Source organism: Xenopus laevis, chromosome 1L (assembly GCF_017654675.1).
Source record: "Xenopus laevis strain J_2021 chromosome 1L, Xenopus_laevis_v10.1, whole genome shotgun sequence".
NCBI classification, from domain to species: domain Eukaryota; kingdom Metazoa; phylum Chordata; class Amphibia; order Anura; family Pipidae; genus Xenopus; species Xenopus laevis.
In genome coordinates this window covers 192,463,614-192,487,337 of record NC_054371.1, presented here as the reverse complement: position 1 = coordinate 192,487,337, position 23,724 = coordinate 192,463,614, and the positions used below count along the sequence as shown (strand labels likewise).

Below are 23,724 nucleotides of genomic sequence, written 5' to 3'. Positions count from 1 at the left end.
GACTTGCCATTTTTTTTATCAGGTGTGTGTGTGGATGTGGATGTGGATGTGTATATGTATATATATATATATATATATATATATATATATATATATATATATATATATATATATACTGATATTGATCCCTCTGTTACAGGTGCTTATCAATGGCATCTTCTTAAACAGCAGCTTAGAAAAAAGATAGAGGATCCTGAAGATGTTGCACGTGTTCTTCACAGAGTTCGGTGTATCCTGAAAAAACCAGGCAAGGTCAGCTATAATCTGCTTCAGAATCATGCTGTCATTGTACATTAGCACATCTGGAACGCAGAGCCGGATTCAGTCTCCTTGCCTTCACATGCACAAATTTTCATCATCTGGTCAGGAGCACTAAGGATTGGCGCACCAGAAATTTAAAGGGGACCCGTCACCCAAAAAAAATATTAAAAATCCTATTTTATCACATTAGTCAAGCAAAATGAACTTAAATTACACTATATAAATTATTTGAATCTTGTTTCCTTCAGTCTGGGAATTCAAAATGATAGCAAACAGGCAGCAGCCATTTTGTGCACACTGTTATTAAGGCAAGACTTGCATCATCTCAGAATCTCGTTTGAGCACCAGAATGGGGGACCCGATGTCCATCCCCATGCCCTGGCTACACAATTAAATGGTAAAGAGAACGGGGGAATGTGTGGAGAGCAGCGACATCTAGGAAGTGCTGAATGGAAAGTGAAAGTAATTGTCTGCCCCGCCTCTATGCCCATAGCATAGAGGAGGGGCAGACAATATTTGATTGACAGCTGAGATTTTTAAATGAGTTTACAACAGCTATGAATTCTTTAATAAAAAATAGAAATTGGATTTCATGTTTAATTTGAAAAGGACTTTTATTATACAGCTTTTTATGTCTGGGTGACAGGTCCACTTTAAAAAATGATTGTATCTTCTTAGCATCCCCAGAACTTCCCAGAACAGCCCCACAAACCAATGTGGGTGTGGTTGGGCATCATGCCGCCCCCTAAAATCCTGTTGCCCTAGGCCCAGGCCTTGGTGGTCTTTTCACAAATCCGGGGCTGCTGGAACATGCTTGCTAGATGGGGGTAAAGTATCAAATTCAAAATAAATAACAAGAAGTCAGTAGGTAAATACAGTATATACTTGAGTATAAGCCGACCAGAGTATAAGCCGAGGTACATAATTTTACCTACGAAAACTGGGAAAACATATTGACTCGCGTATGAGCCTAGTCACAACGAAGACCATTAGACAAAAAAAACGGTACCTTCAGCACTAGGCTTTCAGTTGGTGCCTGAGGCACAACAAAGACTGACAGGCAGGCATTTTACTTATTTACAAAGGCTTGGTATTACAGGTTATGATACAGAATCGCCCAAACCTATCCCTTTGTAATCGGATTGTAGGTCTACTACACACCTATCATGATCCAGTTGCTTCTTTCTCATCATGACCTGAAAAATCCCAAAGCAGGAGTTAATTCAACTACAACTCTCAATATATAGCACGGCAGCTGAGTTGCAGTTCAACAACAGCTGGAGAAGCATTCCGATCTCCCCGGTAATAGGGCGGGGGTACAGTGCTCCCAATTTTCAAGTTATACACAGCCACCTATCTCCCAGCAGCGCACATTCCGCCAAAGCTACCCCCCAGCGATCACCCGGCAGTTGAAGGAGCAAAACTTTACCACGCGGCCTCCCCCTAGCCCTGAACATTAGCCCTAACACTAAACTCAACTCCACCCATTTTCACCCCCCCCCCCCCAATAAATCGTCAGCTACAAACTTACCCAGTCCCACCCTGGATAAAAAGCAAAGGGGGCTCAGCAGGACCCACCACTTCTCCCTTCCCGAGCGTGCGGATCAGAGAAAATACAGCGTTTTATTTTGTTGCCGTCTCTGCCCGGTGACGTCACGTTATGCACATCACTCGCAATGCGCCATGGAGAACCCGGCGATCCGTTTTAATCCTCGGCTGGGTTGCGGGCCCCATCAGGGATGCAGGGGCATGGGACTCGGGTCAGTAGCACAGCCACTCGTATAATGACTCGAGTATAAGCCGAGGTAGACTTTTTCAGCACATTTTGGGTGCTGAAAAACTCAGCTTATACTCGAGTATATACGGTAGGCTGCATTGTTTTTTCTTTAGTGGAAGAGGGGGCAAAACGGCTCTTTTGATAGTAAAGGTCGCTGACCCCTGGTCTATGGAATCCTGCAGAACCCCCTCTGGCATTTGCCAGAACTTACAGATTGCCAGTCCGGGCCTAATGCCTATAGATGAACTCTTGGTCCTCTAAAGCATAAAATCAAAGGCAACATGGCGATTAGGGCAATTATTAATATTATACAAATGCATATAAGTGTTTTGTAACCTAAAATGAAAAAGGCCATAAGAATCTTTAGCTGAAATCATGGAACAGTATATAACGGCAAACAACAAAACTGATTGCAACTCTCAGTCTGGTAAGACTCAGTTTTCAGGTGTTCTATGCAGGAATGTAGACTAATGTAAATGTAAAGTAACATTTACATTTAGGCGGCAATGATGAGCATATATAATACAGGTATGGGATCCCTTATCTGGAAAGTGATGTACACACTTCAAATCCCATCAACTAAAATGGAAAGATTCTACTTCTGTCACCTTAGTATTAACACATTGTCAGATTTATTATTAGTAATTTATGACTTGCTTCAAATTTAAATACAGCTTCAGTCTTAATTTACTATTTTGTTAATTTTCTCAGGAAGCAGATGTCTCCTACTACACAGAGCCGTGGCAGTTCTGCAGTGCACTTGGCAGGTTTTTTAACACTCCTTTGTTAGCGGATGTCGTTTTTCAAGTTCAAGGTAATGTCCTGAAGCTTGAATGCACATGTGATCACAAAGAGGCTTTTGTTTGGCCAGGCAGCCTAGAAGTTTTCAAAAAGTGTAATACTTTGTGTAAGGTTGTGTAAGGTTGCTGATCTTAACAATATAGGGCCAGATTCAGTTCAGTGACAAATGTTTACGGTGCAACAATAAAAGCCCCTTTCAGAAAACATTTCATCAGCACAACATATAAAGAAGCGATTTATCTATCGTATATATATAGGTATGGGACCCATTATCCGGTAACCAAATATCCAGAAAGCTCTGATTTACATGAAGGCTGGCTCCCATAAACTCCATTTTATTCAAATCATTAAATTATTTTTTTTAAAAATGATTTTCCTTTTCTCTGTAATAACGAAACAGTACCTTGTACTTTATCCCAACTATAATTATATTTAATTAATCCTTATTGGAGGCCAAACAAGCCTTTTGAATTTATTTAATATTTTAATGATTTTTTAGTAGACTTAAGGTATAGAGATCCAAATAATGGAGAGACCCCTTATCAAGAAAAACCACAGGTCCCACGCATTCTACATAACAAGTCCCATACATGTACAAAATACATTTCTGCCCTGTGATTGCTGCCTTGTATGTGGGATTCCCCAGGCACAAGATCACCTCCTTAGCCTTGTCTCCCTTCTTATCACATCACCTAGATGTATAGTGTTAAACTTCTGCCTTCCAGTTTTATTCTGCTTCTAGTTGGTGTAATAGACATGTATTAAGCAGAATTATATTAAACAACAAGGTTATATGTGAATATGCCGCTAACATGTTGCATTTCTCCCCCTCATTTCAGATATTACCATACCTGCTCACCGGGCAGTATTAGTTGCACGCTGTGAGGTTATGGCTGCCATGTTTAGTGGTAGCTATGCGGAAGCAAAGAGCTTTTTGATACCAATTTATGGCATATCTAAGGACACTTTCCTATGCTTTCTTGAATATCTTTACTCTGACTGCTGCTGTCCTGGTAAGTCCTTTATACGTATGTCCACAGAGAAAATATCTTACATTTTAGCAAGCCTAATAATTGTGTAATAGATATATGCGTTTGGCCCCTATTACATTAAATTCTGAGGTTGTTGAAAAGAAACAAATAGATGGGAATGTAACAGGGTGGGAGGTGCACCCCCTGTCATTGCCTAGGCCAAATGTAAGCTCTGCTGGCAAGCCACATCACCTAGGGACCCATAGATGAGGATCTGGCAGTAACATTAATTTGGTGACATGATAATCTTGTATATCAAATGAATATACAGTATATATTTGTTTCTAACTTATAGTTTTTATTTATTTTTAATTGTACCAATCACATTTATTGACATCAGCTTGCAAACGCTTGTTCTTACACAGTTATTGTATTTGGTACTAAGTTCTATTAAGTAAAAGAAAAAAGAAGCAAGAAATATAGGATACCGAATCCTATGTGCCCCCTGAAAAAAAAAAAATATAACAAAACAAAATCAAACGTCAAAAACATATTGTGTCTTCTCTTTTCAAGTTCCGAGCCATTTGTCCCCCTTGTCTGTAGGGTGCCTATAATTAGAAGAATTAGTAAAAAGGAGGGAAAAATAAAATACAGTATATTGTATGGGACTCCGTATTAATACATGGAAAAGAGAGCAAGGTATAAAGTGCAACAGTTTTATTCATTTGACAGAACAACATAAACACTGGCATAGATGTACAGAAGCATTCAGCACAGTATATTTAGATCATTCAGATTTTCCCCGAAGAGTATATGTTTAACAATGCGCAGTAGTACAGTAGTCAGTCTTGCAAGTATATTCCATATAATTACTGTCCATTAGCAGAAAGTAATGTTACCCATTATCACAATAACAAATTGATGAGTAATGAACTCTGTACTATCAGTTCTATGATAGAACTGATGCTACAGAACTCATTATTAATCAATTTGTTATTGTAATAATGACATATTTCTGTATTCTGGTAACTCCTAATTAAGATGATGTCATGTTACTACCATTTCATTGTATTGCTGTGTGACTGCATTACTACTGCTCAGTACATCAGTGCTGTGTGTGTATTGCAGTAGCCGGACATTGCTCAGGTGCATACTGGTGTTTAGTGGGCTAAGGTTTTCTGCTGCTTCAGCTGGATGTTTCAGATGCTGCTGATAGGGGTATATTTAGGGGCAAATTTACTTAAGGTCGAATATCAAGGGTTAATTAACCCTCGATATTCTACTGCCGAATTAAAATCCTTCGAATATCGAAGTCAAAGGATTTACCGCAATTCGTTCGAACGAACAATCAAACGAAAAATCGTTTGATCGAATGATTAAATCCTTCGAATCGTTCGAAGGATTTTAATCCATCGATCGAACGATTTTTCTTCGACCAAAAAAAAGATAGCAAAGCCTAAGGGGACCTTCCCCATAGGGGAACATTGACTTCGGTAGGTTTTAGGTGGCGAACTAGGGGCTCGAAGTTTTTTTTAAAGAGACAGTACTTCGACTATCGAATGGTCGAATAGTCGAACGATTTTTTGTTCGAATCGTTCGAAGTCGAAGGTCGAAGTAGCCAAAAAAAAACATTCGAAATTCGAAGTTTGTTTTCCTCTATTCCTTCACTTGAGCTAAGTAAATGGGCCCCCTAATGTTGGTTGAAGCTAATGGTTGAGACTACTCAGTGTTGCTATCAAGAGGCCAGTTTTGCCTTTAAGAATGAGACATTTTAAAACAATCACAGGCAGGTGGGTCACTTAATAATCCTGGGTTCTCAAAAGCCGTGTTACATTCATACACAGGAAGAAAATGTTATTGTGGTGTATATTTATTTTCTGTAACAACTTATATTAAATTCCTTCATAGGACTTCTGTGTGTGTCACAGCAGGGAATATCTACTTATGTGAAGGCATTATACAAAGTGCAAAAAATGTCGGCATTTGGCCATTTTTTTTACGTAGTCTGACTTCCTCTGGTCCCGAATTGCTGCAGTTCTCTGTATTATTATTCAGTCCCACAAGTTAGGGAGTGACAGAAGACACAGCCTGCACCCCCCGACTCTGTACCTTGTGCTGGATTTTTATCTGGCCTTAAAGGGCAAGTCTACCCAAAAATAAAAATGTTCCTAATAAAGCAAAACATAATTCTAAGCAACTTTCCAATATACATTTATTTAAAGTTATTTGTAAAAACTATTGCTATTGAAAGCAGCACTTGCTTAACTCCTGGTTGTTACTTTTGAAACAATATTGCAAAAGTCTTGGTTCCCCTGCCTTGTCTGTTAATCAGCAGTTTGAGCCATCAGGACAGAGAATAGTAAGGGACAGAAAAAGCAATAAATATACGAATAACTTAGAACCGTAGAAAATGTGTAATGAGTGCATATTGCAAAGTTGCTTGGAATTATGTTTTATTTTATTAGGCAAATCTTGGGGTTGACTTGCCCTTTAATGTCCCCTAGCGAGTTTAAGCAGTGGACTATTAGTATTTCACTTAATACATAGTTACTGCATGGCCAGAGGCAGTTGCAAACAGAATGCATCAAGCTGTGGTTTCAGTAAATTAACATTTAGAGGCAGATTCATCAAAGGTCGAATTGTGATTTTCCCCAAAAGTTCTAATTTTAGAGAGTTATTATGCCCCAAAGCTGCAAATAGCTTGAATCTGAAAATACTCCAGCCATAACCTGTCAAATACATGTAGAAGTCAATGGCAGAGGTCCCTTGAACCATTTGAAGATGTTTGTAGCCTTCATGATGTTCAGGTTTTTTTCTATTGTTTTCGCTCAATTCGAAAGAGTTTTTTTTGCAGATAACGCGATCATATTGGGTATTCAAGTTTTCTCCCCCTATTGCACTGATTCAGGTTGTTCCATAAATAAGCAAATATTTGAGTTGTGAGTTTATTCAAGGTATAAAAAAAAATACACAAATCTGACGAACTCGACCATTGATAAATAACCCCCTTAATAACGAAGTATAGGCTAGGGGAATGTTCATAAAATGAGTCCAATTATACCGTAAACCCACTGCTTAGAGTAAATCATATAGTGTCACCCACCTTTGCCCTTAAAAGAGCAACTAGACAAGACTGTCCCCTAAAACTCCTGGAAATAATAAGACATTCCGGGGAAATTAAAGGATTGACCTTTGTTTAAAGTAGGGATGCATCGAATCCAGGATTCGGTTCGGGATTCGGCCAGGATTCAGCCTTTTTCAGAAGGATTCCGATTTGGCCGAATCCTTCTGCCCGGCCGAACCGAATCCTAATTTGCATATGCAAATTAGGGGTGGGAGGGAAATCGCATGACTTTTTGTCACAAAACAAGGAGGTAACAATGTTTTCCCCTTCCCACTCCTAATTTGCATATGCAAATTAGGATTTGGTTCAGTGTCGGACCGGCCCACCGGGAACCAGGAAAACTCCCGTAGGGCCCAGGTGTCAGTGGGCCCTCATGCTGCTAAACATTTGGCTTATTTCATTGTCATTCCCTATTTCTAAAGAGAGAACATACAGGTGAAATAGATTAAATAATAGATTATAATATGTAAAGAAAAGACACTAGGAGAATAGAGGTTGAGTGAGGAGAGGAAGAATAATAGAACTGAGAGTGGGCCCCTGGTCTATGGTTTTTGGGTGGGCCCCTGTTGTCCCAGTCCGACACTGATTTGGTTCGGTATTTGGCCAAATCTTTCATGAAGGATTCGGGAGTTTGGCCAAATCCAAAAAAGTGGTAATTGCCTAATGAATGAAAAAATAATTGTAAACAACTTTGCAAAATACATTTAATACAAATTTTCTATGGTTTTTTAGTTATTTATATATGTATTGCTATATAAATAAATGTTAATATTAAAAGCAGTGTTTGTCTGTCCCTTTCTATTGTCTGTTTTTTCTTTTATTAGGCAAATAACTATATTGGGGTAGACTTGCCCTTTAAAACTAAATACAAAATGCCTATAAAAAAAATAAAGATTCATTGTTATATAACATTCGGGAAACCATCACAAAATTAACAGATGGAACCCATAATACAGTATGGATGCATTTATTTAGTTCTGGAAGCCTGCCCCGCATATTTCTTCTGATTGTCATTTAGCAGAGTACCGGTTACTTTTATGGACATGTTTTATAATAATATGGAATGTTTTTAAAACTCTTATAGTAAAGTGCATTCTGCTGCTAAGTTAACCATAGCCAGGTCATGGAAATCCCTGCCCCTACCCATACAGCAACTAAAAATAAAACAACAGAATTTTAGTAAAGGCAAAACTGAGCAGCATTCTAAATGATAAGCAAGCATAATTGAAAAATACGGGACCCATGGGTACACTATGTTACCCCGCCTGATATAAGCAGCGCCCAGATCTCTAATTTGCAAATCAGGGAAGAAAGGATTCGATATGTTAGTGGGGAAACCAAAACCCAGCTGATGGGAAAAATATAAAGCCTCAGTACAAATTATATAGCAACCTTAGAGGCCTTTCACAGTTTTTATGTTGAACAGAAAGCTTTTCTATTTATGTATATGCAATATACTGTACATACCATGTAGACCTGTAAGTGGGACTTTTGAAATAGGAAAATCCCAATTTACAATCTCCCCCCCCCACCTCCTTTCCTCCACTTTCCCCCTAAAAGCAAGGTACAGGATACAGAAAATGTTAGTATTGTGTTATGCTTTATTCATGTCAATTCTTCCTACAATTCTTTGTATAACAAAACCTTTGCTCTGTGATCTGCTATCTTTAATAAAAGTATTTGGAATGGCCATTTTTTTTTCTCTGAATTGTGTTCATACCATTGCATTAAGAATTATTCTTGTTTGTTCCCACAGCGAGTATCCTGCAAGCCATGTCACTGCTTGTTTGCTCTGAGATGTACCAGGTCTACAGGCTCCAACATCTGTGTGAACATTACATTATCAGTCAACTCCAGAGCATGCCTAGCCGAGAGCTGGCCACCACAAGCATGAGTGTTGTCAGTCTCATTAGAAAAGCCAAGGTAATATAAATGCTGATTGCACACAATACTGCAGACAGTGGTCTACTAAAGGTCCAGGAACTTGGTGGAACTCTATTTCCAGACAGACTGTGGTGTGTTGCTTTGATCAGTGTCGCATATTGGGTTTTTAAATGTCTTTGTGCTCTTGTGGAGAACAACTGGAGTGAAATGAACTTAATCGCCTATCTCATAAAGTCATGCAGCGGGTCGGGTACCGGCGGGTTACCCTCAAAAAAAGCAGGTACCCTGCGGAATGAGGGTGGGATTTTCAGGTGCAGGAATAGATGTGGGGTCTGCGGGACGCGGGCAGGGCCGGACTGGGAGTAAAAAGCAGCCCGGGCAAAAAAAATGCAGCCCACATGTAAACACACAATGGTTTGGTACTCATTTACACATATATTGGGGTAAAACTGCAACAATTATGTGCATAAAGAGCTGCCTTTCTCGCCTAATGGTACTTAATGTAAAATATTACAGTTATTAACAAACTATTATTATTACATTATAGTACAGTAACATATTTTTTACTGGCACCACACAAATCTAATGTGTCCTTATTAACCATTTTGTTGATTTGCCATATTGATAAGGATTCAATAGTTTACCATTACAGTATGGGGTACATTGCTACTTATAATATGCTAGTGAAAAAACAACTCACCCACTTTCTACTCTTCTACACTTTCCTATGGGATTTTCAGAAATGTATTTATCAATGAGTCAAAGTTACACATTTTGCTCTAAAAGGCATTTAATTGTAAGCTATGATTATGAGTATCGTAGCACAGAACACATAAGGTTTGTTGTAGTAAAGTCTACTTTTTGTTTACTGGCCTGGTGTGGGTTTATTGTGAGTGCTACCCCATCCAGATTTATGGTTGCCACCTGGCCGGTATTTTACCGGCCTAGTCGGTAAAACACCCGCCAAGGCCGGTAATACAAATTTACTGGCAATGTAGCTGCCGGTAAATCTGTAATATCCCTAACTGAAGCACTTGGTCTGCCCCAATCTGCAGAAAATCTACCTTTTCTTTGGCGCCTGGTCAGTTGCACGACACCCCCTTTTGCAATCACTACCCGACACTAAACAATCATTTATATACCTATGTCCAGTCTGGTTCTCATGGGCTTTGGTCTGGCCCAACACTATGTTAGAATGTTTAAATACATTTAAACATTACAAATACCCCCCCCATGTTTCACTTACACTTTTTTTTACCAGGGATCAATTAGATTATAGGGTCTTTAATTAGGGTCTATGCAGAAGCCAGGAGGGCTTCATGTACATATCCAAGATATTTGTTTTTGCTACAAGATGGGAAAAACGTGATCCCCAAATTCTACTGAATACCGACACACAGGTATCAATAAACATAATTTCCCTTGTTATCTGGACTTTAGCTATACACACACCAGCTACTTTCCCCCTGGGCAGAACACAGAGCAGCACTACTCCCTGAACAAAACAAATGCTAAAAAAAAAGTTATTTGAATCCCAGATGCCCATTAATAGTAACTTTCCCCCTGGGCAGAACACAGAGCAGCACTACTCCCTGAACAAAACAAATGCTAAAAAAGGGAGGTGAAACAGACCTTTCTCAGCCATGCTGTCTCCTGTACTTCTCCTAATAATCAGCTCTCTGCTGGCAGGCTGCAAACAGCAGACCGTTTCTAATTGATGCTCACTCTGCAATCCACTGATCATGTCTGCTGTCTGCAGCCTGCAGACTTGCCAGCAGAGAGCGGATTATTAGGAGAAATACAACAGGAGACAGCGCGGCTGCAGAGAGGTCTGTTTTACTGCTCCACACAGTCAGGGAAAAGGGCAGGGAAGGGGACTTGCAGGGGCAGTTGACTCCCGGACAGAGCGGCCCACTAAGTAAGAAACAGAGCGGCCCCTCGGGCAATTGCCCGTATGGGCACATGGTCAGTCCGGGCCTGGACGCGCGTCAGGTTGTGGGTCTCTTCCTGCTGCAACTCTCTGCCGTTTTCCCTCCACTCATCTCCCCCTCCCATCTGACTTCCGGCACAGCTCTATTACATCACATGGCGCACTTCTGTTTCTCTCCATCTAGACTATCGCCAACGTTTTAAGATTTCACTTCCAGTTTGCAGCAACATCACTTCCGATGTTGGTTGCAGGTTGTGGATAAGGCAATTACGGGTTTGGGTTGGGTAGCGGTTCAAAGTGGGTAAATATGCGGGTTTCGGTTCGGGCTGCTGGTTTGGGTCAGGCCCGGGTCGTAGAAATGGTTCTGCGCAGGACTCTACTGTCTCAGCCTGCCATAGCAATGCATGTGAAATACTTTTGCCTACGCCATATACAAACTGTGACAGATGAGCAGGTTCAAGTTGATTCCTCTAGCAGATTGCAAGCTGAGTGTGACGTAACAATCCATATCTAGAGTAAATTATGGCAGCTACAAGCAGAGTAGGATGGAGTTTCCCATTGGAATAATCCATGGAATCCTAGCAGACTAATCAAACCCTACATAGATTTTCCTGTGTACCTTATTGAGAAGCAAAAAATATAAATGTCATTGTTGTTTTTCTGTCTCCTGTTCTATAGTTTCATAACTCAGAACATCTTGCTACTTGGTTGCTTCATTTTATGGCTTTAAACTATCTCATCTTCAGCCAGAAATCAGACTTCCAAGACCTTTCAGGTACACCGCATTTAATAATAGAATTTGGAGGGGTGAGAATTGTGTCAGTATTTCCAGTTTGTGTTTCCTTTTGTAAAGACACCTGTGTCCATTCCATGTGGAAAGAGCTTTCCACTGCTGTAGTATTGTTTTCTCAGCAATTAAAGATATAGTCATCAAAGTGTCGCACTTCCTTTGGTAAATTGTAATTGGCACATGGTGGTAAATATTGCCCCTTTAAGGCTTAAGGATATGTTAAGGGGCAGATTTATTAAAGATTAAGTTGTTTTCTTTCCACTGAAAATACTAGTTTTCGCTGGTACTTTTCAGTCAAAACTCGAATTTTTGTTAAAAACTCAAATCCACAAATGCTTTCAAAAAACCCTGTGGCACGAAAGCAGAATGGTGTTGCAAGATTCAGCTATGTAACTACCCATAGACAAAGGGGGTGTCCATGTCTACGGAGGGGTCCAGATTTGGGTCTTTTCTGTTTTCATTTCTTACCTTTCTGTCTCCTTTGTTTTTGCCTTTCTTTTTTTATATAATAGTGCTTAAAGGGATACTGTCATGGGAAAAAAATTTTTTTTCAAAATGAACCAGTTAATAGTGCTGCTTCAGTAGAATTCTGCACTGAAATCCATTTCTCAAAAGAGCAAACAGATTTTTTTTATATTCAATTTTGAAATCTGACATGGGGCTAGACATTTTGTCAATTTCCCAGCTGCCCCTGGTCATGTGACTTGTGCCTGCACTTTAGGAGAGAAATGCTTTCTGGCAGGCTGCTTTTTTTCCTTCTCAATGTAACTAAATGTGTCTCAGTGGGACATGGGTTTTTACTACTGAGTGTTGTTCTTAGATCTGCCAGGCAGCTGTTATCTTGTGTTAGGGATCTGTTATCTGGTTACCTTCCCATTGTTCATTGTTTGGCTGCTGAGAGGAAAAAGGGAGGGGATGATATCACTCCAACTTGCAGTAAAGCAGTAAAGAGTGATTGAAGTTTATCACAGCACAAGTCACATGACTTGGGGCAGCTGGGAAATTGACAAAATGTCTAGCCCCATGTCAGATTTCAAAATTGAATATAAAAAAATCTAGTTGCTCTTTTGAGAAATGGATTTCAATGCAGAATTCTGCTGGAGCAACACTATTAACTGATTCATTTTGAAAAAAAAATTTTTTCCCATGACAGTATCCCTTTAACTTTACAAGTATGAATATATAGAAGTACAGAATTTCTATAAGACTTTAAAAAAAAAGTGATGCACTGCCTAATATCTCAGTGCAAATGTTTCATGGACTATGTCTTGTTCCTCACTTGAAATAAAAAGAATTTTAAAAAAGGTTAAGTGTAATAAGCAAGTGCACTGGGGCAGTTTATTTGCACAGCCCCAACAGCATCTGCCTGCTATATATATATATATATATATATATATATATATAATAGGGATGCACCGAATCTAGGATTCGGTTCGGCATTCGGCCAGGATTCGGCCTTTTTCAGCAGGATTCGGATTCGGCCGAATCCTTCTGCCCGGCATATGCAGTTTCGGTACGGAGAGGGAAATCGTGTGACTTTTGTCACAAAACAAGGAAGTAAAAAATGTTTCCCTTTCCCACCCCTAATTTGCATATGCAAATTTGGATTCGGTTCGGTATTCGGCTGAAGCCTTCCCTAAAGATTCGGGGGTTTGGCCGAATCCAAAATTGTGGATTTGGTGCATCCCTTATATATATATATAATAATAATAACTAGGCATGACTTTGCTTGGCACCTTTATAATTACACTGGAGCTGTCCCTTTCTACATTAAATATATGCATTTCTTTTCTAGCAGAGGAAAGGGATTTTGTAGAGACGCATCGTTGGCCCTCCAGCATTTACTTGAAGCAGCTTGCAGAATACAGGCAATACATCCACTCCCAAAAGTACAGATGTTCCTTGATGTAACCAAGGAATTTGACTAAACTACTTGTATGCTATATTAAGGTATTATGAATGCACTGATGATCTGTAGTAGAGAGCAGTACCGAACTTAACATTACAAAATAAATACCAGGTAATGATGGATGAAGGCACAGGGGCATGACTTAAGTACCTTGATTCCCATGTGCATTAGTCACCCCTTCTGATCCAAGCTGTCATGGGCAGGCAGGAGGGTGTTAATCTATTAAAAAACAATGCACGCAAACCTTATTTTCAGTATATTCTCTATAACTGGCTAATGTCATCATTGCTGTATATATGAAATGTTTTCACATTCTTATGGTTTTATTACTGACAAAAAAAAAAATCTAAAAAAAATGTAATAATGTAAATAAACACAAAAGACTGTACTCATTTGAGTTCTTGGATCTTTCTTTTTTTCCCCTCTGCCTCAGGTTATATATAGTGTAGTGTCGTGTGGGTCAGGTTTTTCCTAACTCGCACCCACCCTCCCTCTACCCAAGCCCGACTTCCGGGTTCCTTTTAAAGATCTGTGGCGACCCTCCGATGATGTCACAAAAAGGGCAGGGCAAGCGTCTATAAAAGTTCAACCCGGAAACCGGCATTTGTAAGGTTGGAAAGGGGGAAAAGAGGTTGGCCACGCGGGTATCGGGCCGGCCCGCACATCACTAATATAAATATAAGGTCAGGGATCACTGATGGGATTGGGGTTAGGCAATCAATAATAAGATTCCCTTTACTGCAGGGGTAAAAGCATGATATTCAAAAAAACATGGAGATGAAATTGTACTAAAGTATTACAGTAGATGCATAAAGGCAACCATTGTAGGCAAATTACAATCTTACAATTTTTATCTGCCCTGGAACAGCCCCAGAACAGTAATACAGATATGGGACATGTTATCCATTATGCTAATTCTGCTAATTTGGCTCTTCATATTTTTAGCGTAAGGTCAAACTGAGCGTTTCGGGGAGATTTAGTCTCCTGGCGACTAATCGGCTCGTCTTTGCGGCGACCAATTACTGAACGCCTTCCCTCACTCTGCGCTGGCTGAAATGAAAAATCGCCAGCGCTAATCACACGCAGCGATTCGTTTTCTGAAGTCGCCCGAAGTTTCCTCGTGAGGAAAATGAATCGCCGCGTGTGATTAGCACTGGCGATTTTTCATTTTAGCCAACGCAGAGTGAGGGAAGGCATTTCGGGAAAGTGGACGCCACAAAGACGAGGCGATTAGTCGCCAGGCGACTAAATCTACCCGAAACGCTCAGTGTGACCTTACCCAAAGTCCACTACAAAATTATTTAAACAACGGGCTGCTTTTGCTTTCAATAAGGATTAATTGTATCTTAGTATCGGTAATTTGTATTTGGATAAAAGTCTATGGGAGATGGCTTTTCCATAATTTATGGATAATGGGTTTTCTGTACCCAGAATATGGGGTCTCCCCATAAACTAATTTTAAGCTAAGAGGGTCATGATCTAATATTGCACCACAAATGTGAAAGTTCTGAAACGGCTGGCACAGGGAGAGGGAATTTGACTGGTTACATTGTGCCATCTGCTGGAAAAAGGTGGTTTTGGGGGTTGATGTGCTTCCGTATGTATTTTATCAGTTCCTGGGTTTGTTATGTGGGCAAGATTATATATATATATTGCAAAGCATATAGCCAAAACAAATTCCCACAGAAACCCCAGAACACCATAGTGATGTTATTAGGGTAATAATGTTCCTGGATTTTTCTCATCTCTCTAAATGGTTGTGAACCAAACTCACACAGATGCATGTATGCGCCAAACGCAAGTCAAATGCAACATGCGTTCATCACTTACATGCGTCTTGTGTGAGTACAGCCCCATTGACAATAATTGAGTGCGTCTACTTTTGCGCTCCCTTGCTGAATGGAGGAAAGCGCAAGGTAAAGAAGTGCACAAACGCCCGTGTGTAAGAGCCCTTAGTACATAGATGCCTGCAGACCTTGTTGAGGAGTTTTCCTAATAGTCAAGCTGTATCAAAAGCATAAAATCCTAAACAATCAATGGTGGATGGATCACTTTTCCTGTTTACAAAACCTTTTTTTAAATTTAGCAATTGAAATAGTGTCCCCATTAACAATGTATGTTTCTCTGCAAGACCAGCGTAGAAGCATTTAAAAGCATGGAACCAATATAGCTTTTTTTTAAAGGTGAAGGAAAGGTAACATCACTGGGGGTCTGCCAATTTGTTTTGGTCCCCCTTCATTAGGGAAGCACCAAATCCACTATTTTGGATTTGGCCGAACCCCCGAATCCTTGTATAAAGATTCAGCTGAATACCGAACCCCTGCATAATTTGCATATGCAGGGGAAAACATTCAAACTGTCAAATTGGTGTTTTAGCCAATGGGTGACCTCCTACAATCAATTTGGAGTCGTTTGGTGGACTTTTGGAAAAAAATTTAATTTTTTTGGTGAAAGATTCAGCTGAATCCCCAACCAGATGTAAGAGTGAGGAATATGTGAGCATAGCATGTGGAAGAAATGTATTTCCTGAACTGGATAACCTAAAGTCAAGTAATTTTAAGGGCTCAGATTTGGTTCCGCCAGGCAATGGATTTGGCCGAATCAGAATCCTGCTGAAAAAGTCCCAGATTCAGCCAAATCTGGCATTTGGTGCATCCCTAAGCAACCAATCAGCAGGTAGCATTTACTGGTCACCTTCTGAATAGCAAACATCTCATTGGTTGTTATGGCAATATTTACTTATATTTATGTGAATTTGATTAGTGTCTTTGCTTGGTCACTTCTCATATAATTATAAATGATCCATCGATTCATCCATTTTGAAGGTAGTTTTCCTTTAAAGGAGAAGCAAACCCGAAAGTTTGAAAAGCCCTACCCTACATACCCTAGACCCCCCCCCCTCCTCCCCCCAGCCTAAGTGTTATCCCGGGCAAATGCCCCTAATGTTTTACTTTCCCCTCGGTGCAGATTCAGACATCAGAGTTCACAGGCGCCATCTTCAGCCGCATTCGGTAATCTTCGTAATGAGACGGTTAATTCCGCAATTTTTGTGAGTTTTGGCGCATGCACAGTTGTCGCGAAACAGAAAATTGCTCCAACTGCCAATCGGACTAATTCTGAAGATTACCAAAGAAGACGACGGCCGTGAACTCCACTGGACAGAATCTGCACGAGGGGTAAGTAAAGACTTAGGGGCATTTGCCCGAGGTAACACTTAGGCTGGAGGGAGGGGGTCTATGTAGGGTAGGGGGGTAATGGTTTTTTAACTTTTGGGTTTGCTTCTCCTTGAATCATCAATTTTTATTTTCTCATTAAACGTCATCTATTTTCTTTTCACCAGGTAATCACTCTGTTCTTAAACTGTCCATAAACAAGCCAATATATGCTTCTGGCATTCCAAGCCCAAACAGCCCATTAAATGGTGATTTTCAATGGCATCTTACAGCAGCCCCTCTGGCTTTTGCCAGAACCCACAGATTGCCAGTCCGGGGCTGTTTAGAGGGAGTAGTGAGTGGAGTGTTGTAAGAGCGGCCTACCAGCGTCTTAGTTCCAAATACTCAAAGTCTTGCACTAGGTTAATATGTTAGTATGATTTTATTGGGTAATGCAATTGAAGCTCTATAACAGCATAAAACAACTATGAACAATAAGAACAAATAGAAATCTTATTCTGTTATAAAGGAAAATACTAGCGAAGCCTCAGCAATCAGCACATGAACTGCAGCGTTCTTCTCTGGCTGTGTTGCCTTCAGGAAGAGACATTTTCTTACTCTGAAATAAATGAGAAGTGAATACAATTATGATCATGTTATGGGTAATGGCTTGTCTCAGTTCTCCGAGGAAGACGTCCTTCCATTCTGCTGCTTTCTATGCTGGTGTATGAGAGAGATACAGCAAATAATGGTTGGGAGCAGGCCCGGACTGGCAATCTGTGGGTTCTGGCAAATGCCAGAGGGGCTGCTGTATGGTTCCATAGAAAATTACCATATAGTGGGCTGGTAGGGGGCTATTTGGGCTGGTAAGAGGCTCTTTGGGCCTCTGTGTACTTGGAATGGCAGGGCCTATTTTCACTCACAGTCCAGGCCTGGTTGGGAGCATGTAACAAGACTCATTTTATAGCATTTTAGAACATGGTTGAACAATGGACCTGTAGCCTGCTGTAATCCTACAAGTTGTTGTCTTATAAGGAAAAACATACAAAAGAAAGGGGTTTGATCAATGCACATTCCCTGGCCCCACGTTCCACTAGTTATGTAGTATCTGTGCAAGTGAATATACTTAAAAAAAACAGGGGTTTTTAGTTACAAAGTTATAATCTTACAATTGAATAGTCACCTTAGCATGTCAAGGTAAAACCCGTACCACCACCCCACGGAGACCTTCCTCCCCTGGGAAATGCCCCATACTTTATACTTACCCTTCGGTGCAGATTCTGGCATCGGAGTTCCACGCAGCCATCTTCCAGTTCTTAGTGTCTTCCGGCACTTCGGAAATTCGCGAGAGTTACGGCGCATGCGAAGTTGTCGCAAACCGGCAAATTGCTCCAACTGCGCATGCGCCAACATGCCCATCTCCCACTCAGCTCGCCAAAGACCCGGAAGATGGCTGCTTGGAACTCCGGTGCCAGAATCTGCACCGAGGGGTAAGTATAAAGTATGGGGCATTTCCCGGGGGGGAGGAAGGTCTCCGTGGGGTGGGGGTACGTTTTTTTCTTAAAGGGTTGAATTCTCCTTTAACTAAATGCTTCCATTCATGGAGGTGCCAGCCAATGAAACCAGAGGCAAATAGTTAGGTATCACCATATGGGATTTTCATTGACATCATAGGATGGCTTACCAATTTAATGATTAGAACTTTGTAACGCCTTTGTATACGTACTTGCATAGATTGTTGACTTTGCAATTTCGACGTCCATTTTTGCGCATGTATATCTGCTAGTGTGCAGTGCTTGTGTCGGGATCACTTTGGTAAACGACGCAGACTGTGATAAGTTTGCTGTAAAGCAACGAGCTGCGCTTAGTTATCTTCTTGTACTTATCCCTGAGAAACGTTCTGATTTTCAGCAAGCATTGCTCATCGCTTCTAAGTCTTCTTTATAAGCACAATGTGAGGGCGCCAATACAAATGCCCGCACACACAATAATAAAATCAGGCAGAGTGAGTTCACTCATTCAAATAAGCTAAAAAGATCACACAACGGGAGAGGTAGCAAAAACAATGCATTTGTAGCATTGCAGAGCATTTGTTTTTTTAGATGGGGTCAGTGACCCTCATATGAAAGCTGAAAGTCAGAAGAAAAAGGTAAATAATTCAAAAACTATACATAATAAAAAAAAGTCAATACAAAATGTTGCTTAGAATTAGCCATTCTATAACATACTAAAAGTTATTTTAAAGGTTAACCCCACCCTATTAAGTAACACTGACTGTGAATAACATGGTTTCATAATGAGTAGTCATTTTTTTCCCCCAGCTTCTGTGGTGCATTGTCTCTTTGATAAATATTCCCTCTAGACAAGACAGCAAAAACTGGCTTAGCGAGTTTGCAGCACTGACTTGATCCAGGTACAATGCTGAATGGCTGCTATTCAAAGCATTTCCTTAAAGGGATACTGTCATAGGTATAAAAAAAAATTTCAAAATGAATCAGTTAATAGTGCTGCTCCAGCAGACTTCTGCACTGAAATCCATTTCTCAAAAGAGCAAACAGATTTTTTTATATTCAATTCTGAAATCTGACATGGGGCTAGACATTTTGTCAATTTCCCAGCTGCCCCTGGTCATGTGACTTGTGCCTGCACTTTAGGAGAGAAATGCTTTCTGGCAGGCTGCTGTTTTTCCTTCTCAATGTAACTGAATGTGTCTCAGTGAGACATGGGTTTTTACTATTGAGTGTTGTTCTTAGATCTACCAGGCAGCTGTTATCTTCTGTTAGGGAGCTGTTATCTGGTTACCTTCCCATTGTTCTTTTGTTTGGCTACTGGGGGGGAAAAGGGAGGGGGGTGATATCACTCCAACTTGCAGTACAGCAGTAAAGAGTGATTGAAGTTTATCAGAGAACAAGTCACATGACCAGGGGCAGCTGGGAAATTGACAAAATGTCTAGCCCCATGTCAGATTTCAGAATTGAATATAAAAAGATCTGTTTGCTCCTTTGAGAAATGGATTTCTGTGCAGAATTCTGCTGGAGCAGCACTATTAACTGATTAATTTTGAAAAAAAATTTTTCCCATGACAGTATCCCTTTAATGACAGATAATGAAAGATACACACAAATGTTGTTGTGGTTGGTAACATGGTAAACTTTTATGGGGCTTGGAAAACCAGGGAGAATAGAGCACCCCTACTAGTCTAACATAGAAAGTCCTTTCTTACAGGGCCGGGGCATTTAGTTTAATTCATGATATATTTATAAATGAAAGGTTAACAGTGCCAAAGACTGCTGCCGATTGCACCCAAACCTCCCCAGTGTTTATACATAGGCACTCAATGCACAAGAGAGATTGTGAGAAGCGGGGAGTGGGCACAAGGAAGGGGGTCTGGTGATGCTTCAGGACTATGAACTAGGTATATAGGAGGTAAATACCCAGCGCCCTCCAGCATTATGCCCTAGACACACACCTCTTCTGTGTACCTCTACTTCCAGCCCTGAAGGCCAAATACAGAGCAGAGCTGATAGCAAATTCACTGCAATAAAAAAGCAAATACGCGGTGGAGGGGGGGGGGGTGGCCTGGTCAGTAATGAAAGCAAATCCAGTGTACTCTGCCCCCAAATTCCTGTAGCCTTTTATTTGTACACTTGCATCACAGATCTCATATGTGACTTACTGGCTTAAACATGCAATGCACCCATAGACTCCAGTGCTTTTTCCAGCTCTCCACTGTTCTCCAGGGGGACCAAGTCAGAACATCCACCGATGCATTTTTCTCCAATGTATATACGGGGTACCTAAAGGGAAAGAATGTCATTTATTAGATTATTATTGATTCATGCCAGGACATTTATTATTTCTATTTAGTTTTACTCCTCCACTGAAAAACATGTGCCCTATGCAAGTCTAATGGGTATATGGAATAAAAGGTGCAAAGTTTGCCCACATTTACCAGTCCTGTGTTTCAAATCAAACATCATATTGGTTGCTATGGGTTACTGCACCCGGTTGACTTATTACATAAGGTGGCTCAGTAAATCTGAGTAGGTTCTGAGGTACTGGAGGCCTAAGTTAGAATCCAGCACTACCTGCAAGAATGTTGTATGTTCTCCCCATGCCTGTGTGTGTTTCCTTCCACACTCCAAAAACATACAGGCAGGTTAATTGGCTCCTGCTGAAATTGACCATAGTGTTTGCAAATGTAATAGGGACCAGGGCCATATTTATATATAGGCCCAAGCGGGCCTTGTGCCTAGGGCGGCATGGTTTTGGGGGGTGCCTATTTTTTCTTTTTATAAAAACCCTCCACCACGGATTTCCATAAGAAATCCGGTGACGGAGCTAAGGGGGTGAGGGGTAGGGAGGACGAGGAACAATGCGGAAGTGACGTCACATGCACGGGGTGCTGACGTCACTTCCGCTGAATACGTCACGTGACATCAGCGAGCACGACGCAGGGGCGTGTTTAGGTCTGATGCCTAGGGCGGCATCGAACCTAAATACAGCCCTGATAGGGACATTAGATTGTTAGCTCCACTGGAGCAGGGACTGATGTGAATGATATATTTGGCATAATATGCAGGTTATAGTGGCCCTGTACTGAGGATACATGAATTAAGTCCTGCCCTTGCCTCTGGAAAAAAGCTTGAATTTCATTTGCACTGGTACTTGCCAACTGCAGGAGTCAAAAAGCTATTGGGCTAGCATGCATAGTAATGAGAATCACATACAAAATTTGGCAGACAAATTGAATCATTCTGTAAAAACTATACTAGAATGTATAAAAGACTACAAAAGGGCCAGAGTTGCATAAACTCCCCTTTTTTTACTCACTTTGCCCTTATTTACTTATTTTGGCATGTGAGACCTACAGTCTTCAAGTTGCTACTACTTACAGCACCCACCAACAGCTTTTAATTATTAGTAGTAGTAGTAGTAGTAGTAGTAGTAGTAGTAGTAGTAGTAGTAGTAGTGTGGCTCTTGCAGTACTTTATGGGGTAAGGGGATACAAAGCTAAGACAGGGACTGATGTATCATCTCTGTAAATGCCTGGGGAATTTATTGGCACAATATAAATAAAGAATAATAATTATAAAAGTCCTGATGGGATGCTGGGAGGTTTAGTTAAACAACAGCTTGAAGATCCAATTTGTATATTGCACTTATTCATTTGTTTGGAACAAATACACAGCCCCTTCTCAGCAAGGGCAGTCCCTGTCAAAGTGTTTGGGTGTGTTAGTATATACTGCTATTTCTTGGATAGATTCCTACTTTTGTCTGCAAGTCACTTTCCATGGACAAGAGTTTATGCGTCATTTTGAGTCCAATCCTGAATGTATTCCCACAGGTAAAGGGCTGCCGATTGGAAGAGCTATGTATTACCAACAGAACTAAATACAACTTCCTAGCAGATCTCTCCATTAAATTCAATGGGCAAAATGTCACTATGGAGGTGAAATCTCACATTACATGCAAAGAAACTCAACTTATAATCGATACAGGAGATAGAGAGGACTCTGCCCAAAGCCTTTAGCCTCACAGAGCATTTGCTTTTACCTGGGGTCAGTGACCCCATTTGAAAGCTGGAAAGAGTCAGAAGAAGATGGCAATTAATTCAAAAACTATTAAAAAATAATAAAGACCAATTAAAAAGTTGCTTGGAACTGGCTATTCAATAACAAACAAAAAGTTAACTTAAAGGTGAACCACCCCGTTAAAGTAATTTCTCCTCCAGCTCTGTTAGAATACATTGCTTCAGGAGTAGGACCCAGCAGTGTTGAGAATATAAACAGCCAAGCAGATACTCTTTCCAGCCGCTGTTATATTTACAAAGAAAGAATTTAGGTTTATGTTCTGGCCGGATCACCAAGGAAATGATTTTCACCGTGTCGGACCTCACTCCTGACTGTTTTACATATATTTATATAAATGTTTACAATTAGGGTTGCAACCTCACCCCTTTAAAACCGAACACATATGGAATCCACAGCCTGTACGGCTAATTAGCAAATCATTTAGATGCATGCTGCAGACTGAAACTGATTTATGTGCTGCCATGCAAATTAGCCGTACAGGCTGTGGATTCCATATGTGTTCGGTTTTAAAGGGGTGAGGTTGCAACCCTATTTACAATGTATCTATGAATTTTTCATGCATTATCTGAATCCTTCCTGTACTATAGAAGCTGATAAGCATAAACAGCTAGAGGTGTGACTCAGCAATAATGTCTGGTACTCAGGAGCAAACCATCTCTGTATGGGAACAGCAGCTGAATCCCGCCTTGTCCCAAAAGCACCCACTCACCGTACTCTCTCCCGTTGTCTGCATAAAATACTGTTGCAGGCTGGACATGAAATCCAACTTGGAGATGTCAATGATTTCCAGGTGTCCCTCCTTAAACTTGTATTTTGTTAAAATCCCCTTGGCCCTAACGCAGAAGGGACACGAGGACTTCTCAAACATGGTCACCTTGGAGGGTTTCACTTTGCTCTGCACAAAGTTCTGAGCCATGTTCTCCCCAGGCTTGTGCGACTCTCACACACTAATAACTGTGCAGTGTGAGTGAAACACTGGCCGCTGGGCTTGTGTAACTGAACCTAACAGAGGAGGAGTCATAGGAATAAGGCAAGCAGGGAGTTTCCCTAGCAGAGCCAGATTCTCAGACTGGAGGGGAAGTGTTGTTTTATGCATGATGTGTGTATGACACTGCAGATTGTAGAAACACACCCCCACACCCCCACCCACACACCCACACACCCACACACCCACACACCCACACACCCACACACACATACATATAGTATTATAGAATGTGGCTGCAATATCCTGGAAGGAAAGGGGGTCAAGTGAAATCTCTTCTTGCCACAGCTGTTTCCCCAGCAGAACATTTCTTACATAAGATTCTCCTTCTCAGCTGAGCCACCCCCCCCCCCCCCAATGTGATGGAGGAAAAAGTGTTATAGCTGATCTGTAACTCTTAAATGCTACGTCAGTATAAATACTTGTAGCTATTGGGACGCCAGTGGATCTTAACCACTTTAAGATTCACCTTCAAGTTGTTCATTTTTCCAAACAATTGTTTTCCCAGAAATAAAAACTTTTTTCAATTTCTTTCTTTTTTACCAT

General features: G+C 40.7%; 2 protein-coding genes across 4 annotated transcripts in view; one reads left to right on the top strand and one right to left on the bottom strand.

Annotated features, from left to right (window-relative positions):
* Positions 1-13,839, top strand: part of rhobtb3.L (Rho-related BTB domain containing 3 L homeolog) — a 35,638-nt gene extending 21,799 nt beyond the window's left edge. The window contains exons 7-12 of one of the 2 annotated variants that reach the window (XM_018264577.2): positions 140-252; positions 2,750-2,852; positions 3,679-3,852; positions 8,691-8,857; positions 11,427-11,523; positions 13,337-13,839. In XM_018264577.2, coding sequence (XP_018120066.1) covers positions 140-252; positions 2,750-2,852; positions 3,679-3,852; positions 8,691-8,857; positions 11,427-11,523; positions 13,337-13,449 — 767 coding nt within the window. In that variant the 3' untranslated portion in view covers positions 13,450-13,839. Of the gene's footprint in view, positions 1-139; positions 253-2,749; positions 2,853-3,678; positions 3,853-8,690; positions 8,858-11,426; positions 11,524-13,333 lie in introns of both variants that reach the window. The other variant, XM_018264570.2, reaches the window with a different exon arrangement.
* glrx.L (glutaredoxin L homeolog) lies at positions 4,146-23,262 on the bottom strand. 2 transcript variants are annotated; one of them, XM_018242938.2, is made up of 3 exons: positions 22,903-23,262; positions 20,276-20,396; positions 4,146-4,418 (listed from the first exon to the last, which is right to left on the bottom strand). In XM_018242938.2, the coding sequence occupies exons 1-2, from the start codon at positions 23,107-23,109 to the stop codon at positions 20,280-20,282; spliced, it is 324 nt and encodes a 107-aa protein (XP_018098427.1). In that variant the 5' UTR covers positions 23,110-23,262; the 3' UTR covers positions 4,146-4,418; positions 20,276-20,279.
* Positions 23,263-23,724: the final 462 nt, after the last annotated feature.

Bases quoted from the DNA above. Each gene is read 5' to 3' on its own strand.
- glrx.L (XM_018242938.2), bottom strand. From the start codon at position 23,109: ATGGCTCAGAACTTTGTGCAGAGCAAAGTGAAACCCTCCAAGGTGACC. The intron at 20,397-22,902 runs GTGAGTGGGTGC...CTTTCCCTTTAG, and splicing joins AGACAACGGGAGAGAGTACG to GTACCCCGTATATACATTGG.